General features: G+C 42.0%; 1 protein-coding gene across 4 annotated transcripts in view; it reads right to left on the bottom strand.

Annotated features, from left to right (window-relative positions):
- Window positions 1–14,106, bottom strand: part of slc2a9l2 (solute carrier family 2 member 9, like 2) — a 268,228-nt gene that overhangs the window by 5,106 nt on the left and 249,016 nt on the right. For all 4 annotated transcript variants that reach the window (XM_063046289.1, XM_063046290.1, XM_063046291.1 and 1 more), the window contains one exon: window positions 7,060–7,187. In XM_063046289.1, the coding sequence (XP_062902359.1) occupies window positions 7,060–7,187 (128 nt within the window). The remainder of the gene's footprint in view (window positions 1–7,059; window positions 7,188–14,106) is intronic.

Genomic DNA, 14,106 nt, shown 5'->3' with positions numbered 1-14,106 from the left:
CTATAATTGTTGGCAAATTATTCCTTTAATAGAATAAACATATCAGTTAGAAACAAGAGGAGGCCACTCAGACCTTGAGCTCGTTCCAGCATTCATTAAAATAGGATTGTAACTTCACCTCCACATCCCTGCCTAATCTCCTAATCCTTTCACTTTGAAGATTCTATATTCTGTAAATCAGTTTTAAATTTTGTCATAGTCAATTTCAACTGCCCATTGAGGAAGAGAGTTGCAAACAATGACAACTCCTTGAGAGAACAAAAAATGTCTGTCTTGAACTGCTGGTCTCCTATTTTCAAATAGTGGCCTCTATTTCTAGATTCTCCTACATAAAAAAATCCCTTTTCACATCCATATCCAGGTTTTTTTTAGATGCCTTCTGTTGGTTTTTAAAAGCTTTCTAATCCTCTAACATCCAACTACTTTTTGCTCTATTATATGCCCTTTCTTTAGCTTTTATGTTGCTTTTGACTTCCCTTGTCAGCCACTGTTGTGTCATCTTGCCTTTAGAATACTTCTTCTTTGGGATGTATCTATCATGTGCATTCTAAAATTCCATTCATTGCTGCTCTGCCATCATTCAGAATCAACTCTGGCCAGTTCCTCTCTCATGCCTCTGTAATTCTCTTTACTCCACTATAATACTGATACATCTGACTTTTGCTTCTCCTTCTCAAAATGCAGGGTGAAGTCTATCATGTTATGATCACTTTCTCCTCAGGGTTCCTGTTCAAATCTGGTTCATTGCTGCATGGCACAGGCAGCAATCCAGAGATTACTACTGCAGAGGTCCTGCTGTTTAGTTTTCTACCTAACTCCCTAAATTCTCTCTACAGGACCTCCTCCCTTTTCCTACCTATGTCATTGGTGCCAATATGTACCAAGACTTCTGGCTGCTCACCCTCGCCCTTTAGAATGCCGCGGCCCTGTTCCAGGAAATGCCTGACGTGGCACCTGAGAGGCAACATACCATCTGGCTGTCTCCTTCACGTTCACAAAATCTCATGTCTACTCCTCTAACAATGGCATCACCTATCACTGCCACAGCCCTCTTCTCCCTCCTTCCCTTCTGAGTGCCAGTGCCAGACTAAATACCAGAGAACAAATTCCTGCAGCATATCCCCCCCCCCATCCCCTGCCGGGTGGGTCGCCCTCTCACAGTATCCAAAGCAATATGCTCATTATTAAGGGGAACAGCCCCAGGTTCACTCTGCACCAGCTGCCCATTTCATTTGCCTCTTCTGACAGTTATCCAGGTACCTGCCTCCTGCAACTTTGGGGTGACTACCTCTCTGTTGCTCCTATCTATCACCTCCTCAGATTCCCATAAGAGCCAAAGGCCATTGAACTGAAGACGCAGTTCCTTAACCCGTTCTTTAAGGAGCTGCTGATCGATGTAGATGTGGTTATCCGGGAGGCTGGAGGTCTCCCAGAATTCCCACATCTCACACAAAGAACACACTGACCCTGGAACCATTCTCACTGCACTAACTGTACCCTAATGGATGAAGAACGAAGAAAAAGAAATTCACCTTGCCCAACCTTGTTTACAAGCCATTGGCACAGTAGTTTTATGCCGTTGAACTCAATCCTATGGCTGTTGCAAATGCAATGTTCTACTACCACTGATTTCTTCAGATAATCCAAACAGATACACCTCCTGTGCTCCTTGATGCGGGTTCTACCGTGAGTCCCGTCTGGCCGATAGGCACTGTTCAACATTCACAGGGAATCCTGAAAACGCCAGCCGTCCTGAGTCCCGGGTCATCTTTGACCCGCATAAACTGTTATTTGAGTTCTTTATGGGTCTGTGAGTGGTACTAATCCAGTATTCTGGTACTGGCAGTACAGATGGGTGAAGAAATCGGCGGTAGAAGAACATTACATTCGCATGGCCATAGAATTGACTTTGATACCATGAAACCACTGTGGCGTGCCAATGGCTTTTGGGACCACCTGGTGAAGGAAACGATTGAAATAAAACGAGTGGAAAGGTACTTTAACAAAGATGAAGGTCTCACTCTAAGTAAAAACTGGAATTTGATGGCAAACAAGGTAGGACAGCAGAAACCTGATTGGATGAAAACTAATTAATCAGGAGAGGTGAATGACGGGGGTATCTACATCACTGGACTAGGCATGCCTAGGCATCGTCCTTGATGAAGATGGCAGCTTGTCCTCGGAACATCAGTTAAAATTGATGTTGTACCCGGCTGGAAGCCCGAGAAGAGTTTATTTGTCATATATGCTGGGAAAGCACTAGATCTTTTTTAATAAGGAGACTCTTCAAATGAGGCCATAAGGCTGGAATGTGAAGAGGGCCAATCACTTTGCTGGGATGATGCTGCGTTCATCCCAACAGTGGGAAACAGAAGAGCAAATGGGTAGGCAAATCATAGAAGGATAGTAGTAGAGGAAGTGAATTTCTCCAATATTAACTATAATATTAAATATTAACTGCTAGCTGGTGTTAACATATGCGTTTCAGTTGGGGTGAAATTTTTAAAAGTGCATCCAGAGGAGCTTGTTAACAACAGTATACAGAGAGTCCACATAGGGAAAGGCAGTGATATATTTCGTCCTAGGAAATGAAGGTAACCAAGTGGATGAAGCGTAAGTGGGTGAGCAACTTGGGGAGAGTGAACATAAAACCTTAAGTTTCATAGAAACATAGAAAACCTACAACACAATACAGGCCCTTTGGCCCACAAAGCTGTGCTGAACATGACCTTACCTTAGAATTACCTAGGCTTACCCATAGCCCTCTATTTTTCTAAGTTCCATGTACTAATCCAGGAGACTCGTAAAAGACCCTTTCGTTTCCGTCTCCACCAATGCCGCCAGCAGCCCATTCCACGCACTCATCACTCTGTGTAAAAAACCTACCCCTGACATCTCCTCTGTACCTGCTTCCAAGCACCTTAAAATTATGCCCTCTTGTGCTAGCCATTTCAGCCCTGGGAAAAAGCCTCTGATTATCCACACAATCAATGCCTCTCATTATTTTGTACACCTCTATCAGATCACCTCTCACCCTCCATAGCTCCAAGGAGAAAAGGCTGAGTTCACTCAACCTATTCGCATAAGGCATGCTCCCCAATCCAGGCAACATCCTTGTAAATCTCCTCTGCACCCTTTCTATGGTTTCCACGTTCTTCCCGTAGTGAGGCGACCAGAATTGAGCACAGTACTCCAAGTGGGGTCTGACCAGGGTCTTATATATCTCTGTCATTACCTCTCAGCTCCTAAACTCAATCCCATGGTTGATGAAGGCCAATGCACCGTATGCCTTCTTAACCACAGAGTCAACCTGCATAGCAGCTTTGAGTACCCTATGGACTCAAACCCCAAGATTCCTCTGATCCTCCACACAGCCAAGAGTCTTATTGTTAATGCTATATTCTGCCATCATATTTGACCTACCAAAATGAACCACTTCACACTTATCTGGGTTAAACTCCATTTGCCACTTCTCAGCCCTGTTTTGCATCCTATCAATGTCCTACTGTAACCTCTGACAGCCCTCCACACTATCCACAACAACTCCGACCTTTGTGTCATCAGCAAATTTACTAACCCATCCTTCCACTTCCTCATCCATGTCATTTATAAAAATCATGAAGAGTAAGGGACCCAGAACAGATCCCTGAGGCACACCACTGGTGACTGACCTCCATGCAGAATATGACCCGTCTACAATCACTCTTTGCCTTCTGTGGGCAAGCCAATTCTGGACCCACAAAGCAATGTCCCCTTGGATCCCATGCCTTTTTACTTTCTCAATAAGCCTTTCACCATTGTTATGTGAAGGGATAAGTATAATCCTAAAATAGTGGAAAGTCGATTTAAATACCAATAGACAGCACAGTGATGCAGCTGGTTCAAAAGTTCATTTAATGTCAAAGCATGTATCTGTATACAAGTCTGAAATTTGCCTTCTCCTGATAGCCACGAGACAAAGAAAGAACATAAGAGTTGTCCAGAGAGGAACATTATAACCCTCCACACAAAAAAGAACAACATTCTGATCATCAACTCCATCCTCCCACACAAGAAAACTACAGACCACAACAGAACATCAACTCACACGAGGAGTAAAAATCTTCACGTTACGTCTCCGTCTAAATGTGCAATGTGCAATCATAGTAATTTATAATAAATAGAACAGTCAAGGTAACATAGAAATACATTCAAATCAGTGTGTGTTAATCAGTCCGATAGCCCGGTGGAAGAATCTGTCCCAGAGCCTGTTGGTCCTGGCTTTTATGCTGTGGTACCAGTTCCCAGATGGTAGCAGCTGGAATAGATTGTGGTTGGGGTGACTTGGGTCCCTAATGATCCTATGGGCCCTTTTTACACACCTGTCTTTGTAAATGTCCTGAATCGTGGGAAGTTCACAACTACAAATGTGCTGGGCTGTCTGCACCACTCTCTGCAGAGTCCTGCGATTGAGGGAGGTACAGTTCCCATACCGGGCAGTGATACAGCCAGTCAGGATGCTCTCAATTGTGTCCCTGTAGAAAGTTCTTAGGAGTTCGGGGCCCATCCCAAATTGCCTCAACCGTCTGAGGTGAAAGAGGTGCTGTTATGCCTTTTCACCACACAGCTGGTGTGTATAGACAACAGTTGGAACACTGCCAACATCTGTTGACATAAAGGGACATCATCACAGGAAGAAAAGTTACACAACGAAGAGCAAGACTGAAAAGGAAGATGCAAACCTAAATCAAATCAACTACGGCATGAAACTTAGAAACCATCTAGCCAAAAGTAGTAAACAATTACTCAGATGATTATTGAGACCGAATCAAGGTGGGGAAGTTACCAATATTGGAAACTATGTCTGAACCTGGTTAAGGCAAGAATTGTAAATGTGCTGGAAGAATTTATACATAACAATGAAAAAAGCATTACTGGAAAAATGTTTATGAACTATTTCTGAATCGTTATAAATGGATATTTGGTGAAAATAATATATTTTGGTTATTTAAAGAAGGTTCACATTCAACCAATTTGCTAGTGTAGGTAGAAGCAAAATTGCTTAGGGTTTGTGGTGAATTGTTGTTTGTTGCAGTTTGCCCTATAACCTTGAGATGTAAGGTGTTAAAATCTTACTTGTAGAGTTTTAAGAAACTATATATATATGTAATAGACCAATTATGCAAATCAATTAAGAAATACAGTAGATACCAGAAATAAACTTGGGTAAACATATCTTCAAACAATCACAGCTGAAGTTTTTATTTCCAAAATCATTAACATACAATGAAAATTCAGCAGGACTGGAAGTGAAGATACAAAGCAGCCCACCATCTGGACCATGCCATTTCTTCATTGCAACCATCAGGCAGGAAGTACAGAACCTTGGTTCTACACCACCAGGTTCAAGAACAGTGCTTCAACTATCTGGTTCTTGAACCAACTGGCAAAACCGTTTCACTACAGTTTAGCAGCATTAACTTTAATCACTTTGCACTGAACTGAACTTTGATTTTTTTTTTGTTCTACTCTCTAATACTGTTCTTTCTTGTAAAAATTGGTTTATAATTTATGCTACATGTTATGTTTTTCTTGTGAATGCTGCTGATAGGATGCTTTGGGTCCGTGATGTTCATTGCACCTGTTTACATATGGCAATGAACTGAACTTAGGCATTTAGAACAGGTTTAAGGTCAGAAGTTTATGGAGACATCAGTTATAATGGACAATGCACAGAAATAGCACCACTGATACAACATACTGCACAATACCAAGAAGAGTGGCATACCAGTGTCCCCCACTTTATGAACGCTCGCTTTACGCCACTTCACTTTTACGAAAGACCTACATTAGTACCTGTTTTCGCTAACCGAAAGAGGATTTTCACTTTTACGAAAGGACACCCACTTTAAACTTGTGTTTACCTCGAGAAAAACTACCATAATCATGAAGCCTTGCATGGGCAGGTGTGTGCCAAGTTTTTTCTAAAAATTAGTTTTGGCTAAATCTTCCCGATTCTGTTAAGTGAAACTACACTGTACATACAGTATTGCTACTTTATATAGGCTGTGTATTTATCATATCATTCCTGCTTTTACTATATGTCAGTGTTATTTTCGGTTTTATGTGCTATTTGGTATGATTTGGTAGGTTATTTTTTGGGTCTGGGAATGCTCAAACATTTTTCCCATATAAATTAATTGCACTTGCTTCTTCGCTTTACGCCATTTTGGTTTATGAACGGTTTCATAGGAACGCTCTACCTTTGGATAGCGGGGGAACCTGTATTCAATAACTACTTATTTGGAAATGATGAAGCCACTACAATTTAGCTTGGGCAGTGAACAGCTGGAGGTGTGGAGAAGGTTGAGACTGACGATCTTCAGTGTGTCCATACTCAATTTCTAATCTGGTGCACTTTCCAGAAAAATAATCACGAATTAAGCAAAGGGAGCTGAAAACTTGGCTGCTTCTACCCTCTGGCAATTATTTTATTGCTATTGTTTGCCTCACTATGAATTACTAAATCAAGCTAACTGAGGATCATGCTTGTCACCAGAATTCACTTGAACATTACACGTCATTCTTTACCATGAATTTTACCCAAAATTATAGCAGATAGCTTGACGATTGTACTTTGACGGTATGTCATGGGGTTTAAGGTCATTGAAATGTTAACCAGGTGAGATTTGGTGTTACAATCTGGATTGCATAGAAGGACAATGGGAGTAGATTTAAACTTCCAAAAGAGAACAGGGTAAATACTTAAAAGGAAAAATACATTAGGACTATGCAAAGGGAATGGGGATGGATGAGCAACTGGAAATCTCCTCAAAGAGCTGCAATGATCTGAATGACCTCTTTGTGCATTCAATGAAGTGCTAAATGATGTCCAGCTAGAAATTTTTAAAAAAGGTATCACTATTTTTTTCTTGTTACTAGCAGCATGAAAAGAAAGGCAGTAGGGGACCCAATCTGTCTCAACCTCCAGTACAATAGGCAGCACAAAGTTTTTGGCATTAAAATGTTAGTTGTACATTACTATACTCATACGTGTAACAGTTTTCATTTAGACAATACCTGGATAAAAGGAAAAAGAAGTCCAACCAAAAAGTTGGAAAGCCAGATCACGGTCCCACCAATCATGAATGCAGAAGATCGACAAGATTGATCAAACATCTCACTGGTTAGCACAAAAGGAATTCCACCTGAAAGGAAAGAAAGTGTTTCAGTCAGATATAAGAATGTAAGTTTATCAACACAAGAGCCAAGGAATCCCAAACACCGATTGTTCATTGCTCAAAGCATCGTATGAATCAAGTTCATCCTGTAAACCTAGGGTAGCACAGCAGCGTAGAGGTTAGCACAACACTTTACAGTACCAGCAACCTGGATTCAATTCCCACCACTGCCTGTAAGGAGTTTATCTGTTGTTCCCCGTGACTGCGTGGGTTTCCTCCAGGTGCTCTGGTTTCCTCCCACAGTCCAAAGACGTACCAGTTGGTAGGTTAATTGGTCATTGTAAATTGTCCTGTGATTGGGCTAGGGTTAACTCAGGGGATTGCTGAGCAGCATGCCTTTTTTTTTGACTTCTCTAGTGCGTTCAACACCATCCGCCCTGCCCTGCTGGGGGAGAAGCTGACAGCGATGCAGGTGGATGCTTTCCTGGTGTCATGGATTCTTGATTACCTGACTGGCAGACCACAGTACGTGTGCTTGCAACACTGTGTGTGTGTCCAACAGAGTGATCAGCAGCACTGGGGCTCCACAGGGGACTGTCTTTTCTTCTTTTCTCTTCACCATTTACACCTTGGACTTCAACTACTGCACAGAGTCTTGTCATCTTCAGAAGTTTTCTGATGACTCTGCCATAGTTGGATGCATCAGCAAGGGAGATGAGGCTGAGTACAGGGCTACGGTAGGAAACTTTGTCACATGGTGTGAGCAGAATTATCTGCAGCTTAATGTGAAAAAGACTAAGGAGCTGGTGGTAGACCTGAGGAGAGCGAAGGTACTGGTGACCCCTGTTTCCATCCAGGGGGTCAGTGTGGACATGGTGGAGGATTACAAATACCTGGGGACACAAATTGACAATAAACTGGACTGGTCAAAGAACACTGAGGCTGTCTACAAGAAGGGTCACAGCCGTCTCTATTTCCTGAGGAGACTGAGGTCCTTTAACATCTGTCGGACGATGCTGAGGATGTTCTATGAGTCTGTGGTGGCCAATGCGATCATGTCTGCTGTTGTGTGCTGGGGCAGCAGGCTGGGGGCAGCAGGCTGAGGGTAGCAGACACCAAAAGAATCAATAAACTCATTTGTAAGGCCAGTGATGTTGTGGGGATGGAACTGGACTCTCTCACGGTGGTGTCTGAAAAGAGGATGCTGTCTAAGTTGCATGCCATCTTGGACAATGTCTCCCATCCACTACGTAATGTACTGGTTGGGCACAGGAGTACATTCAGCCAGAGACTCATTCCACCGAGATGCAACACAGAGCGTCATAGGAAGTCATTCCTGCCTGTGGCCATCAAACTTTACAACTCCTCCCTTGGAGGGTCAGACACCCTGAGCCAATAGGCTGGTCCTGGACTTATTTCCTGGCATAATTTACATACTACTATTTAATTATTTACGGTTTTATTACTATTTAATTATTTATGGTGCAACTGTAACGAAAATCAATTTCCCCTGGGATCAATAAAGTATGACTATGACTATGAAGGGCTGGGAGGGCCTATTCTGAAGGCATTGTATCTTAAAAAAAAGTCAGACAAGGACTGATGTTCAATTCAACTCAAATTCACCAGGTCTGAAAGAATTAGCACGTCATTTGGTCTTTTAAACCAACAACAGTAGAGAAATTCACCTTTGGTCATTCATTGTAAAATGTGTAGAGGTTTGACAAAAACTCTCATCTTTGTGTCATTTACTTTACTGGAGATCTCATCAATATGAGGTTTTACTGGATGAAATCTAGCACACAGTTTCATGGCTTGGTTCCCCAAATGTCCTGAACTACTGAGGTCTCAAGATCAATTATTTTGTTACAGGTGTGCAAAACCAAACAAGCTACCCTACAGCACCTCAACTCTAATCAAGCGATGCCACCATGGCACCAGGAACTGTGCGAGTTAATTGAGTCAAATTGGTAGGTTAGAAAACATCCACCACAAAACTACCCAGAAAATCTTTGATAAGTGGTTGTGCTCAGAAAAATTCATTCCATTAAGTGGCAGACCACTTTAAATGTCAGGCAGCTTTCATCCAGGTGCATTACGAATACATTTCACAATACCATTTCTAACTTGAATTGTTTTTGCTTCTAAACAAGTTGAACAAGTTGCCAAGTCACATTAGAACACAGAACTGTTTGATAAGATTAGGTCAGATTGGGAAAAGGAATTGGGTCTTATTATTCCGGTGGATGACTGGGCGCATATTTTACAACTAGTCAATACTTCCTCTTTCTGTTCTAAACACTCCCTAATTCAATTTAAAGTTGTCCATAGAGCACATATGTCTAAAGATAAATTAGCTCGTTTTTATTCTCATATTAACCCTTCTTGTGACAGATGTCATGGGGAGATAGCTTCCTTAACTCATATGTTTTGGGCCTGTCCTACTTTGGAAACTTCTTGGAAAGACATTTTTAATATTATTTCAAAGGTATTGAATATAGATATTTCTCCCCATCCTATTACTGCTATCTTTGGATTACCTAAAATGTCCAGTAATCTCTCCCCTTTAGCCCGTAGATTGATTGCATTTCTTACTTTAATGGCGAAAAGATGTATTTTACAACATTGGAAGGAGATTAATGCTCCAACTACATTCTTTTGGTTTTCCCAGACGATACTATGTTTAAATCTGGAGAAAATTAGAAGTAATCTTTATGATTCTTCAGTTAAATTTGAACAGACTTGGAGATCTTTTATTCAACATTCTTATTTAATGTAACTTTTTTTTCTTTCTCTGGCCATATTTACATTCCCTTCTTGCTTTTTAAACTGTTTTTAATGGAGGTCGGGTTTGAGGACGTGATTGTTTTAAGTTGTTTAACTCTACTTGATACCTACTTAGCCCATTGCTTTGCTTTGCTTTTTAGTTTAGTTGCACGGTGGGGTTTTTTTTGGGTTTTTTTTCCTTATTGACATATTTGAAAATTAGTATACTATTATATTACCTGGTTATTTTATATCTGTTTGTAATTTTATCTGTTTGCACTGTTTGTAATAACTTTTTTTTGTGTATTAATATCTCTTGTAAAGTTATATTGACCATAATATGGTGGAATTCTTCATTAACATGGAGAGTGACGTAGTTAATTCGGAAACAAAGGTTCTGAACTTAAAGAGGGGTAACTTTGAAGGTATGAGACATGAATTAGCTAAGATAGACTGGCAAATGACACTTCAAGGATTGACGGTGGATATGCAATGGCAGGCATTTAAAGGTTGCATGGATGAACTACAACAATTGTTCATCCCAGTTTGGCAAAAGAATAAATCAAGGAAGGTAGTGCACCCGTGGCTGACAAGAGAAATTAGGGATAGTATCAATTCCAAAGAAGTAGCATACAAATTAGCCAGAGAAAGTGGCTCACCTGAGGACTGGGAGAAATTCAGAGTTCAGCAGAGGAGGACAAAGGGCTTAATTAGGAAGGGGAAAAAAGATTATGAGAGAAAACTGGCAGAGAACATAAAAACGGACTGTAAAAGCTTTTATAGATATGTAAAAAGGAAAAGACTGATAAAGACAAATGTAGGTCCCCTGCAAACAGAAACAGGTGAATTGATTATGGGGAGCAAGGACATGGCAGACCAATTGAATAATTACTTTGGTTCTGTCTTCACTAAGGAGGACATAAATAATCTTCCAGAAATAGTAAGGGACAGAGGGTCCAGTGAGATGGAGGAACTGAGCGAAATACATGTTAGTAGGGAAGTGGTGTTAGGTAAATTGAAGGGATTGAAGGCAGATAAATCCCCAGGGCCAGATGGTCTGCATCCCAGAGTGCTTAAGGAAGTGGCCCAAGAAATAGTGGATGCATTAGTGATAATTTTTCAAAACTCGTTAGATTCTGGACTAGTTCCTGAGGATTGGAGGGTGGCTAATGTAACCCCACTTTTTAAAAAAGGAGGGAGAGAGAAACCGGGGAATTATAGGCCGGTTAGCCTAACGTCGGTGGTGGGGAAACTGCTGGAGTCAGTTATCAAGGATGTGATAACAGCACATTTGGAAAGCGGTGAAATGATCGGACAAAGTCAGCATGGATTTGTGAAAGGAAAATCATGTCTGACGAATCTCATAGAATTTTTTGAGGATGTAACTAGTAGAGTGGATAGGGGAGAACCAGTGGATGTGGTATATTTGGATTTTCAAAAGGCTTTTGACAAGGTCCCACATAGGAGATTAGTGTGCAAACTTAAAGCACACGGTATTGGGGGTAAGGTATTGGTGTGGGTGGAGAATTGGTTAGCAGACAGGAAGCAAAGAGTGGGAATAAACGGGACCTTTTCAGAATGGCAGGCGGTGACTAGTGGGGTACCGCAAGGCTCAGTGCTGGGACCCCAGTTGTTTACAATATATATTAATGACTTGGATGAGGGAATTAAATGCAGCATCTCCAAGTTTGCGGATGACACGAAGCTGGGTGGCAGTGTTAGCAGTGAGGAGGATGCTAAGAGGATGCAGGGTGACTTGGATAGGTTGGGTGAGTGGGCAAACTCATGGCAGATGCAATTTAATGTGGATAAATGTGAAGTTATCCACTTTGGTGGCAAAAATAGGAAAACAGATTATTATCTGAATGGTGGCCGATTAGGAAAAGGGGAGGTGCAACGAGACCTGGGTGTCATTATACACCAGTCATTGAAAGTGGGCATGCAGGTACAGCAGGCGGTGAAAAAGGCGAACGGTATGCTGGCATTTATAGCGAGAGGATTCGAGTACAGGAGCAGGGAGGTACTACTGCAGTTGTACAAGGCCTTGGTGAGACCACACCTGGAGTATTGTGTGCAGTTTTGGTCCCCTAATCTGAGGAAAGACATCTTTGCCATAGAGGGAGTACAAAGAAGGTTCACCAGATTGATTCCTGGGATGGCAGGTCTTTCATATGAAGAAAGACTGGATGAACTGGGCTTGTACTCGTTGGAATTTAGAAGATTGAGGGGGGATCTGATTGAAACGTATAAGATCCTAAAGGGATTGGACAGGCTAGATGCAGGAAGATTGTTCCCGATGTTGGGGAGGTCTAGAACGAGGGGTCACAGTTTGAGGATAGAGGGGAAGCCTTTTAGGACCGAGGTTAGGAAAAACTTCTTCACACAGAGAGTGGTGAATCTGTGGAATTCTCTGCCACAGCAAACTGTTGAGGCCAGTTCATTAGCTATGTTTAAAAGGAAGTTAGATATGGCCCTTGTGGCTACAGGGGTCAGGGGGTATGGAGGAAAGGCTGGGTTCTGAGTTGGATGATTAGCCATGATCATAATAAATGGCGGTGCAGGCTCGAAGGGCCGAATGGCCTACTCCTGCACCTATTTTCTATGTTTCTATGTTTCTATATTGCAACTGTGTATCAGTGCCTATATGGTTTACCTTTTGTGTACTAATTCAATAAAAAGATTTAAAAAGAAAGAAAGAACATAGAACCGTACAGTACACGCGGGCCCCACACAGAACTGTACAGTACACGAGGGCCCACACAGAACTGTACAGTACACGAAGGCCCCGCAGGGAACCGTACAGTGCACGAGGGCCCCGCAGGGAACTGTACAGTACACAAAGGCCCTTCAGCCCACAATGTCGTACCAACCTCTATAAACCCACTCCTTGATCAATCGAAACCCTCCTTTCTACACAGCCTATAACCCTGCATTTTTTCATCTAAGAGTCTCTGAAATCCCGAATGTATCAGCCTCTACCAGCACCCTGGTAATGTGCTCCATGCACATACTGCCCTCTATGTAAAACAATCATACATCTCACATCTCCCCTAAGCTATTTATTACCGCTCTGGGAAAAAGATGCTTGCTGTCCACTCTATCTGTGCCTCTTCTACACCTCTGCCAAGTCACCCCTCATCCTCCTTCGCTCAAAGAGAAAAGCCCTAGCTCGTTCAACCTTGCTCTTCTGGACTTCAGGCCCATTTGCTCTCTTTTTGCAATACTTTTTAATATTTATAGTAACTTATTTTTTATGTATGCATTCTACTGCTGCTGCAAAAGAATACATGACATATGTTGATGATAATAAATCTGATTTTGATTCCACATAAGACATGTTCTCCAATCCAGGCACCATCCTGATCAATCTCCTCTGCACCTTCTCTCAAGCTTCCACGTCCCTCCCGTCCCATGAGGTGACCAGAACTAAATGGAAAACTCTAACTGCGGCTTAACCAAAGTTTTATACAGCTGCATGAACATCGATTTCTGGTAAAAACAGTTTTCCCATTCCCTCCCCTCTTCTTCTATTCCCCACTCTGGACTCTTAACTTTCCATGCCTGCCTATCACCTCCCCCTGGTGTCTCTACTTCTTCCCTTTCCTCCTTGGTCCACTCTCTTTTAACAGATTCCTCCTTCTCCAGCTCTTTACCTCTCGTACCCACCTGGCTCCACCTATCACCTTCTAGCTATCCTCCTTCCCCTCCCCCACCTTTTTATTCTGACGTCTTCCCCTTTTCGTTCCAGTTCTGAGGAAGGGTCTTGGCCCAAATGTCTGCTGCTTGTTCATTTCCATAGATGCTGCCTGACCTATTGAGTTCCTCCAGCATTTTGTCTGTTTTGCTTTGGATTTCCAGCATCTGCAGAATTTCTCATGTTTTTGCTTCCTTCATTTGAGGAAGAAGCTTCATTTTTGCTCCACTTTCCCATCTCACCAGTGAGTGGACAGCTCTGCAGAAACTGTATTTTTCTGATCATTTAGTTCATGTCCACTATGCTATGTCAATGGAATTTCATCTATTCATTCTGCTATGATACAATTCGCAAATATTTCCAATATCTGTCTCACCACACATCCTCTCTCCAACATAACACCAAAGTGAACGATGAAGGTATATCAAAATTCTGTCCAACTTAAAAGGTTTTGATTTGCAGCAACGTGCTTCCTGACCTAAACCA

This window comes from Mobula hypostoma, chromosome 4, assembly GCF_963921235.1.
Source record: "Mobula hypostoma chromosome 4, sMobHyp1.1, whole genome shotgun sequence".
In the NCBI taxonomy this organism is placed as follows: domain Eukaryota; kingdom Metazoa; phylum Chordata; class Chondrichthyes; order Myliobatiformes; family Myliobatidae; genus Mobula; species Mobula hypostoma.
The sequence above is the reverse complement of the archived record's forward strand: the minus strand, read 5'-3'. Positions and strand labels throughout refer to the sequence as shown.